This window comes from Cariama cristata, unplaced genomic scaffold, assembly GCF_000690535.1.
Source record: "Cariama cristata isolate BGI_N322 unplaced genomic scaffold, ASM69053v1 Scaffold41025, whole genome shotgun sequence".
Classification (NCBI taxonomy): domain Eukaryota; kingdom Metazoa; phylum Chordata; class Aves; order Cariamiformes; family Cariamidae; genus Cariama; species Cariama cristata.
The window spans coordinates 1-10138 of NW_009618848.1; the positions used below are offsets into that span (position 1 = coordinate 1).

General features: G+C 37.8%; 1 protein-coding gene across 1 annotated transcript; it reads left to right on the forward strand.

Moving 5' to 3' along the window:
• Positions 1 to 145: 145 nt before the first annotated feature.
• LOC104162315 (uncharacterized protein C18orf25-like) lies at positions 146 to 8438 on the forward strand (the record flags this gene model as incomplete). Its single annotated transcript, XM_009701015.1, has 3 exons — positions 146 to 328; positions 4463 to 4589; positions 8249 to 8438. Coding segments are annotated over 3 exons (500 nt in total), but the record flags the coding sequence as incomplete, so codon positions are not given.
• Between the last annotated feature and the right edge of the window lie 1700 nt (positions 8439 to 10138).

Sequence of the window (10138 nt, forward strand, 5' to 3'; positions counted from 1 at the left end):
AAAATATATATAATATATATGATAGTTCTTTAAGAGCTTCATGTAGGAGATTGCATTAATCCTTAAACAAATTATTTGTACTTTTAAAGGTGTCTTTCACAGTATGCTGACTTCTAATCTGCGTTGCTTTTCTCTCCTTCTGCAGATGGACCTCCAGTTGTAGCTCATTATGATATCTCAGATACAAATTCAGACCCAGAAGTGGTAAATGTGGACAATCTGTTGGCGGCTGCCGTAGTTCAAGAGCACAATAATTCTTTAGGAAATCAAGACTCAGGATCTACCTGGAGAACCAGAGGGCTGCTAGGTGAACTGAGTGCTGATACAGGTTTGTTTAAATTCTTTTCCTCTGGCATTTGTTCCGACATCTCAGCTCGTTTCTCTCCCTTCTTTCTTTCAGTATTTTTGCAGTTTATACAGCTTTTAGAGCTGCCTGTGTGGATTTTGCAATAAAACAGTGCTATTAAAAAGATCTGACATTTATTCCAAAATACAACTGATAAAAATTGACAAAGATTCCGGCAATATATTTTTGACACTAATTTTCTTCATTATTTTTTCTCCTTCTTTTCCCTCTAATGACTACCTGGACCTTAGGTCTGGGGTTTTGGTGTTTTGGTTTGGGTGGTTTGTTTTTTTTTTTTTGGGGGTGGGGGTGGAGGTTTGGTTGTTTTGGTTTTGTTTTTTTTAAATGAAAGTGAGCTAAGCTTGTTACTGAACGGTTGATTATGATGACCCATACCACTGACTAGTAAAACCCATCATAATCTCATTTTAGGTATTGTAATTGTCTGTGTATGTCTTTTTTGTTTGTCTCTCTATTTCTTTAAAATATAAGCATTAATTATTGCCATATTCCATCTGCATTTCTAACATACCGTAGAAAATTGGACAGACCAGCATCAGATAAATACGAAGGGTGAAAAGGTGCTGGCAGGTGGGCTTAGCATCAAGAGACAGCAAAGAAATTTCCTTCAAGAAAGCAAGAGCAGGAATACTGTGGAATAATTCAGAGAAGTCCATGTAGCTCATAAAAATTGTTCAGCTTCACTAAGTGCTTGCAACTCTTCACTAACAAAAGAGTTAAACAACAGTGTGAAATGCAGAGAGCTAAAGGAATATTTTCTATTGACTTCATCCTGTAGCCTCGTATGCCAACATACTGCCTTCCTGTCCACTCTTTTTTTTTAATACTCATGTTAAGATTTTTAGCTGCATAAGACATAGACTGCCTGCAGTGGTGGAGCACAGCAGGTTTTTTGTTTCGTGCTGTTTTCCACACATAACCCTGCCAAAGGGCACCTACTTTACGGTTGGACTTGATTATCTTTGAGGTCTCTTCCAACCATAATGATTGTAGGATTCTAGGATTCTACTTTGGAAGTGTCCTGATAGCCCTGAGCTATTTTCAATGTCTATAAGGCTTAAAGAAATACAAGTATGTGGCTGATTTTGAAAGAGAGGTTCCATTATTTTAGAGTGGACAAGTCCATTATTTGAATATGAGAATCTGTGTTGCATTATTTTCACTGTGGGCCATGGCTGGATGTTGTTCCAGCTTTTTTGAAGCTGGCTGGTGTTTTCCAAGCTCACTGGTATTGTTTGGAGGATAGCAGCTGACTGATTTGACCCCTAACAAGCCCACTCCTTTATTAAGTGCTTCATTAAATTATTAGAACAGCTGAAATTCACTTTATTACATAGCACTAATGGATTGCTACTTGAAAAGAGTGTAAAGAAATAAAAAGTAATGTTTCTTACCAAGCTTTCTTCCACTTTCCGCTTACGAATACAACGCTGCAGTGCAGGTTGAAATTTGTCCTCCTTCCTCCACTTACATCCCAGGGGACTTGCAAGGAAGAGGTTGACAGGTAAAAGAAAACTAGAAAACTTCAAGAAACTTCTTCATCCCTGACCCTATGGGAACGTGTCCATACAAATTTGCTTCTGGTGCTATGACCATGTCAACGTCTGAAAGGATGAATCTCTTTTTCTTCCTGCATACACCTTGCCCCAGAGCACTGTAGCCTCGGTACACTTCGTGGCTGCACATTTGTCAATACTGGCTTTTTCTTACCACGTCTAGGGTTGCATATTTGGAAAGTAGAATTCAAATCTTGCATCTTATTCAGAAATTTAATCTTCAGCCAGTATCTAGTTTAACAGACATTAACTGATGTATTCCCATGGGAAAATAACAATGTAAGCTCTATCAAAGTGAAAAATCTTACTGGGACACACTATCACATCTTTGTGCATGGGCAAATATTTTGGTCTGTTTTGCAAGCCCTGAGGTTGTAGGGCAAACAAAACATCTCCTTTGGGTGTCCTCTTAATGTTTGTGCAAAGAAATTAACAGTGTAGGCATGTTATTAGGCATGAAATTTGTATGGCCAGGGGCTGTAAATCTATCTGTATGGTATAATCCTGTTCTACATTCAGCTACTGTTGCAGTATTTACTCTGCTAATCATGGTTTCTCTACTGCTAATTACCTTTTTGTTGTCTGAACTTAAAGCTATGGTAATGTCTGAAAGCTCTTTTGAGGCTCCCATTTATACCTCTGGGGATTCATTTTGGGGTTATTTAAGAGCTGATCTGCTTTGCCCCTCTGCTAGACGTTACCCTGTCTAGCAAAGGGTGCAGCATGGCGGTATGTCATTATACATGAATACAACATACTAAGGCAGGTTGATATCCATACCAGTTTGCATGAATCAATGACCAAGGATTGTGTTGCTGTTCTGCTGCCTGTGCTGTAGCAGCAGTAGCATTCGGGAGCAGGGCGATGCAAATCGCTGGGGTGTTAATCACGTAAAGCTCCCGGTTTGCATCACCAGCGCATGAATCAAAGCCTCCAAGCACTTCCATTTCATGTTTCACCATATGCCCAGCTACTTCTATTAAAGAAATATCCGTGACCCATTTTGGGACTTTCTGGCAGTCAGTGATACTTGGCAAGAAATGTTCAGCTGAACTGTAATATTAGGAAAAGCCTGCCTGGGCTATTAATTCATTTTAAGTTCAGCTGACAAATCTTTTTTGCCTTGTGAGGTGGAAACTCCTCCTTCGGCTACATGGCAGCACATGGGTTTCCTTCCCTTGCTAACCCTCATCAGATGTTGCACCAAGGGTCTTCAGTTTCCAAAAACTGAACGTACAGTATGGTCTCTGCCTCTCTATTTGCTTCCATCTTTTCCAAGTACTTCAAGGAGTCATTAGAAGGTTTCCCTGGCACTTGTTTTAAGTTTAATTTCTTCTCTCTGTGTCCTCTTGATCTACCTGGGGCTATAATCAGTTCTGCATGTTCGCACACCTTTGAAGTTCTGTGGATCATTATTGCATCCTTCTCCTCTCATCTTTGAAGAAGTGTCCAGTCAGACTAGATGTACATAATATATTCATCTAATCTCAAATTTCCTGCTCGACAAATGATTCTTCCCCCGTGTAATACACCTGAGTGAGTGGTTTCCAAGAAGTAGGTAGCATCATCTGCTTCAGGGCTGCCCAGTGTGCCCCAGGTTACTGCTAAATAGCGACAGTAGAAGTAATATTTTTTTTAAAGGAAAAAAAAAAGTAGAAGTTATCTCTTTTTATTGAAATCTTACTTATTAATTCATTGTTTTCATCATTTATTTTCTGTAAAAGAAATAATAATTTTGGTTGTTGTGTGTTTTCCATGCAAGTATTATTTAATATGTCACAACACGGCTTCACTAATTGTGGTGAAGAACCTTCTTAGCAGTACTTTGCAGAAAAGACAAAACCTGCCACACTCGCTGTACTTAGAGAGGACGTGTTTGGCAGACTGGTGAACTGGATGGCATTGAGGAACTGTAATAAAAAAACAACACTACTGTATGTGGAACTTAGGAAAAACAGTTTTGTTTTGTTTTGTTTTTTCAAGTATTTGTAATAATGGTAGAACAGATGTGTGAAGCAGTACGACCAGAAACTGATGGGTTTGTTGGTTTTTTTCATTGACCGGCTTCCCCTATTTTTTGAAAGGAAAAAAAAAAAATTATTTCATTTTCCTTGGTGTGTGTGATGTTTCTGTCCAGCCTATAGGCTTTGTTTGCCACAGTATCATTGAGTTTGATTTACTGACAATAGATTATCTTGTTTCTTTATTTCAGAGGTTTAGGCACAGTCGAGCTCTTAGCATTGCTGTAAAATAACAGCTGGAAAGCTTAACCACGTTGAGTGTTCTTGATGCAATAGTCAGGGTTTGCTCATGTTTGTGTTATAACACCATCACTAGAGCTGTTGAGACTGGATAAATCCAGTGGTCATCCTATATCAGGTGATGAACTAAAAGTCAGATAACTTGATCTAATAAGATTTTTCCATTCACAGTGTTTCTTTTTTTTTTTTTGTTAGCTTGGGAAATTCCTTTTCCAGCTGATTTCTGAGTCATGTAAACTGTTAAACGTTGGCTGTATTTGCATTTTGTGCATCTGTAGGTCATTTGGATCCAGGCTTCCTTGCAAGTGACAAAACCTCTTCTGGTAATGCCCAGATCAATGAAGAAATTAATATTGCCTCTTCTGATAGTGAAGTAGAGATTGTTGGAGTTCAGGAACATGCCAGGTATGAATTCCTTTTTCTTACTCTAATATTTCTTTCATTTTATCAGAATATCTGTATTGCTAAAATTAATAAAAACTGAAACCTGCTGACTTCCACTTCTGTGGTTATCCATCCATGAGTAATGCCCAAAAAGTAGCAAATGTTGCACTTGTTTTTTCTATTCTGCTGGTCATGGTGATGTCAGAATGTGGTTTTTTTCAGAACATTACCAACTTGATAAGTATTCAGATTAAGCTTGTGATTCACTGTCAAACATGAACAGGCTAAACATATATTGTATTAAAATACCAAATTTATATACATCAGGAATTCAGATTTTAAAGGTGTAGTGTCAATATGCAAATACATAAACAAAAATATTTATGTGGGTTCTTGTTTCCTTTCAAAATATTCACTTATTTCAAGCGTTTAATCAGCTTCCAGTTTATTTAATGAATCAGTAGTTGTAAAAATACTGTCAATTTTTCAATGGCTAAGGTCATAAACTAACCTCTTTAGATTAAAAAATCAGATCCTTATGTGTATTGGTTTTATTTCGGGATACAAGAGAGTTCAAATCTCCAAAGTAGATAAGGGTAAGAACGACAGAGGTTTCTCTCAAGCTCAGATAGAAAACTGTCCAGCTGTGCTTCAGCTGTTATTCTTGATAGGCATTTTTTGATGTTACTCTTCCTCTTTAGTCTATGATCTTTCCTTGGCTTAAGGTATTATGAAGCAACTGAACAAGACTAACGTTTTCATATATGAGTGTTAATTTGCTAGAATAAAAGCAAGTTAAAACAGTATACAGACAAGCTCTTTCTAAAACTAGTCTGCTGCCTGTTGGATGCTTGGAGGTGTGAGAGACCAGGAACAGAGCTGTTCCTTGTTGTCCCTTCACCACATCTTTCTTGAGGAAAGGAAGAAGGTGTGCAGGACCTAATTTTCCATGCAGGAAACTGTGCAGATAGCGTAGGCACAGTCCGGTGCTGTTGGATGTGAAAAAAAGGAAATTTTAAGGTGCCGAAGCAAGAGAGGTTTAGTTTTCGCTTTTAGAATAGTGGAAGTCCTTGCATGGCTAACTCTTTTGGAAGATACGAATTCCTTAGGAAGTAGCTCTCCTGGCTGTTTATTCAGCAGACCCAGAACTTGGAGGATCTTTGTCCTAACAATAAACAGTGTGGACTTGTCTTCCAATACTAGTTCATGTAAATCTGTCTAGCACAGCCCTTCTGCTTGAGGTCCCCTATTCGAAAGCTTTCCATGCTGCTTGCCTTGATAATATTTATCATGGACAAGAATGGAAATGTTAAGTAAATGCAGAGTTGCTGTTTAAAATCAGTTTTAGTAGATACGGACTGAAACAATTTCAGCAAAGACAGACTTAAAGCACACTTTTGTGCTTTCCTTTGTTCGTGTAACTATCTACCATCTCCCAAAGACTTGTTTTTACTGGCTCCGTTGAATACTCACACATTTCAGTTGTTTGAATCCTATTTAGAATTTTATTTCTCTTGCAGGTCTAGGCTTGCAGTTATGGAGTATTGATGGGCTTCTAACAGGCTTGTCATTTGGAAAAGGTTTAGGTTTTTGATCAGTATTTTTTGCATGCTTAGTTAGTATGGTGTTTGGGATTCAGTTCTTTTGCTCACACTTGTTTTTATTGTGCTCCATATTCCATGTTGTCATTGGACTGGTGTGAGTTGTGACACCCTAGAGTTTGTCCGTCATTGGTAGTTTTTCAGATTGCTAGTGAATTGGTGGTCTTTCTCATCATTGGAATATTACTTGGTATCTACTTAGGATACCAAGTCATGTTTTTCAGTTTGTTTTTCTCCAATAGATTTTATTTTTTTTATCATACATGTGTTTAAAACAGTCTTCCTCTGTTTTTTCCTAGGGTTTTTTCCCCTCCCCACCTCATTTTTTGGTTGCCTCTACTTGGTATCTTCCCTTAGCTACAGATAGGAAAGCTTGTTCCCTACGCTAATGTTTGATTGAACGTTTTGCTATTGACTGCTTGCGTGACTTGTTTGAGGATAAACACTTTTATATTTGCGAGGTGTCATTTCTAGGAGATAATTTACAGCTTGCTTTTTGTCATCTTCTGGGAGAAAAGTTAGTGTTAGCTTTGCCTAAGCATTGAGGACTGTTCTGTGTCAGAACGATAGACCACAGTGCCTGAGACCAAACATCGTAGTTTGCTTTGGCTGCAAGCTTTTCTTGTCAGTTATGCTTAAAAATATTTCTTCTTAAAAGAAAGCTTTAAAAGAAAAAATCCCCTATATTTGTTAGAGTTCCTGTCTCTTATTACTAATTCTTTGCAGATACGTACTTTAAGTATGTATTTTAAGACTGAAGAAGTAATAAAAAAGTCATTCTGAACATCACATCCAAAACTAAATAGCGTATCTGAGAAGGAAATGAGACATTTATATTCAGAGATGTTAGAGCTCGGAGAATGAGGTTTTTCATTCTATTTCCTGAACCTCTAACCAAAGCCAAGAGAGACGAGCAGAACCTAAGTAGTTCTGGAAAAAACAAATTGCACTACCTTAAATTAAAACAAATAAAATGTAAATGTCAGGGATATTTGACCAGCACAAAAAAAAATGGGTTCCTGAAAGACAGTACATGTGCCTTCACAAAGAAAAGGGAAAAGGTTACCCCAGCAGCCAAACATTTCCTACCTCTGTATGCAGCCAGGAGCAGCTGCAGCCGCCACCAGTGCTTACAAGAGCAAAACAATTTTTGGAGCACTAGACAGAAAGTTTTACTAGCACTTGTTTAAGATTTACCGCTGGAAATGGAGTGATCTTCTTAAAACCTCCGGTAAATTCTTGTTATTGCTTCATCGTATAACCAAATTAGTCTATCTTTCTTTTTTTGTCTAATTATTATTAGCTTGTACTGCAATTTTCACATATCCGTAATGAATATAATAGATAAAAATACTATGTAAATAAGTAGATCTGTACCTCACTTCAGCAAGACACTTGAGTGTGTGCCTATCTTTAAATACATGATTTAGTCTCATTGACTATAATCACTGAAAGCTTCAGTGTTTTGCTGAAGTGGGGCTGTACTGTTATCAGTGAGCATTTCCCAGCATGTTTGTAACTTTTAGTTAAGAAGACCAAAGAAAAATCAAAGGTAATGGCTGTAATAATGTAATTACAAGGTGTCTCTTGCAATTGTTGTAATGAAAGTATCAGTATGTCCTTATTTTAATGTGGTTTTAATTTCATATGGAAAGATGGCTTTTCTCTTTGTCTTGTAAAACCTCACTTAAGATTTTTCTCTTTTTAAAAGTCCAGTGGGTAAAACTGTTAGCAGGAAACTATGCTTCTGAATAATGCATGGTACTACACATGATGGGGCAGACTTCTTCAAGATCCTTGGGATCCATGCACATATTTTGTAAGGAATATCACTTTACACCCACTGGCAGAATTCAGATCTTAAAAAATAACTTAATCCCATCACCACCCCCAAGTTTAAGTTTAGTCTCAGCTTTGTTTACTGAGCATTTAAGATGTCATGGACTCTACAGATGGAAGATCCACGAGGACATTTTGCGGAGGGACGTGTAAACAAGATGATAAAACACTGCATCTAAGAATCTTGTGTCTGAATGCAATAGTAGCTTTAATCCTTTGTGTTTTTTTGCCTTGCTACAGGTGTGTGCATCCCAGAGGAGGTGTAATTCAGAGTGTGTCTTCCTGGAAGCACGGCTCAGGCTCACAGTACATTAACACTCAGCAAACACAATCATGGACAGCTGTGACTCCCCAGCAGAATTGGTCTTCGCCCCCAGAAGTAGTAGACCTCACTTTGGATGAGGATACCAGACGCAAATATCTACTGTAATGCAGTGTCACTGTGTTTTTGTCCCTACCCCTTCTTCCCTTTGTGGCACAGAAGTTCATTGTTAAAGCTTCAGCTTCAGAAGCCCTGTTCCTGGCATTAGGAAATTCAAACTCATGAAGTTTTTCATTTCTGTAAGAATGTAGTATAATTTTAATATCATTTAAAATGGTTTTGCCTTCTCGAAGGAGGATTCCTCCCAGAATTAAAACCCAACAGCACCAAATTTAACACACATCTACAGTTACTAACTTGCGTGTGTTGACCTGAAGAAATAACTGTGTGCAAACTTATGTCCTCCCACCCTTTCCCACCTCCAACTTCAGAACGTTTTTAATTTATCAGTATATCAAGTTTGTTAGTAGAAGTTAGTGTTTTGCTGTGTGAGCATCAGTGATTTTGAGAAATACTGTGTCCTCACTGATTTCAGTGGAACTGGGGGTATTCAACACTTCCGAAAATTGGGCCAAGAGTATTTATACCCAAGCTGATTTGGTTATGTTACCAGCAGGAGGGACTGTCTTTAATACAAACGGCCCGTAACATATGCACTGAACAGCTTTTAATTAAAGGATTTTTATTTTCAATATAATTTATAGTTTACACTTTTTTCAGTGCTGAGTCTTCTGTCTACTTGACTACTGTGTTTCACTGATCATTTCCCACAGCTTGTTACGGTTTAAAATAGTAATAGTAGTGACTTACTAGCAGCTAATTGTTGCGAAAGCACAAGAAAAGTAATGAAAAGGCCCAGCATCCCTCTCCTGTTTAAATATAGCTGAACTTTTTTACCTATATCTGACTTTTACCTGGAGAGGGAGAGAAATGAAACATTTTGCTCGTTTCTACTCATTTCTACTGTTGCTTATTTGCTTCATTGCCCATCCAAAAAACCCTCCAATCCAACCCACCTTGCAAAGCCCCAGTCTGGCAAAGCACTGTAGCAGCTGCGTAGCATCCAGCTTGGAAAGTTCACTGAAACTCATGGGGCCATTCATGTGCTTAAAACTCTGTCCTAAAAGATGTTGCAGGATCAGGGGTTAAGGTTGTGATTTTTTTAATTTTTTTTATTTTTGAACTAGATCTGCACCATTTTCCTGGCTTTAGGTCATGTCTCTTATCCTAGTTTTGGAATTGTTTTTAGGGTATGATCCAGGAAACACTTTCTACCAGAATATTTACTCTACCGAAATCAGTGGAACTATTTACTTTAGCGGGCTGTGGTTTCTGTGGTGTATATGGAAATTCCTGCCGCTCATCTGTCATTTTGAGCCTTTCTCAAGGCAAAAACCAAAGATTAGACTTTAACAAGATGATACTGACTTTAAATGTCTATTGTGCAATTAAAATGTTCCTTTCTATTCAAAATGTTTCTAGTGGGAATTTTGTACAGCTCTATCATCAGATTTTTTGCCATTTAAGGCTGAACAGGGGTAGGCAGGACATGGGAAGTTCTGCTTTCTTTTTGCGTTGGCTGGTTTCAAAATTTATTTGGCTTCCAATAATTTCATCTGTGGGCAAAAAAAAAAAACAAACCAAAATAAAATTACCTATGTTGTTACATAACTTAAAGTAAAAAAAAAACAAACCCGCAGTGGTGGTACAGTTAGTAACAAACAGCTTTTTTCTTTAATAAGCAGATCGGTTATGACTGCACTTTAAAGAACAACTAGGTAAGGGATTGATACTCCAACTTCAAGCTT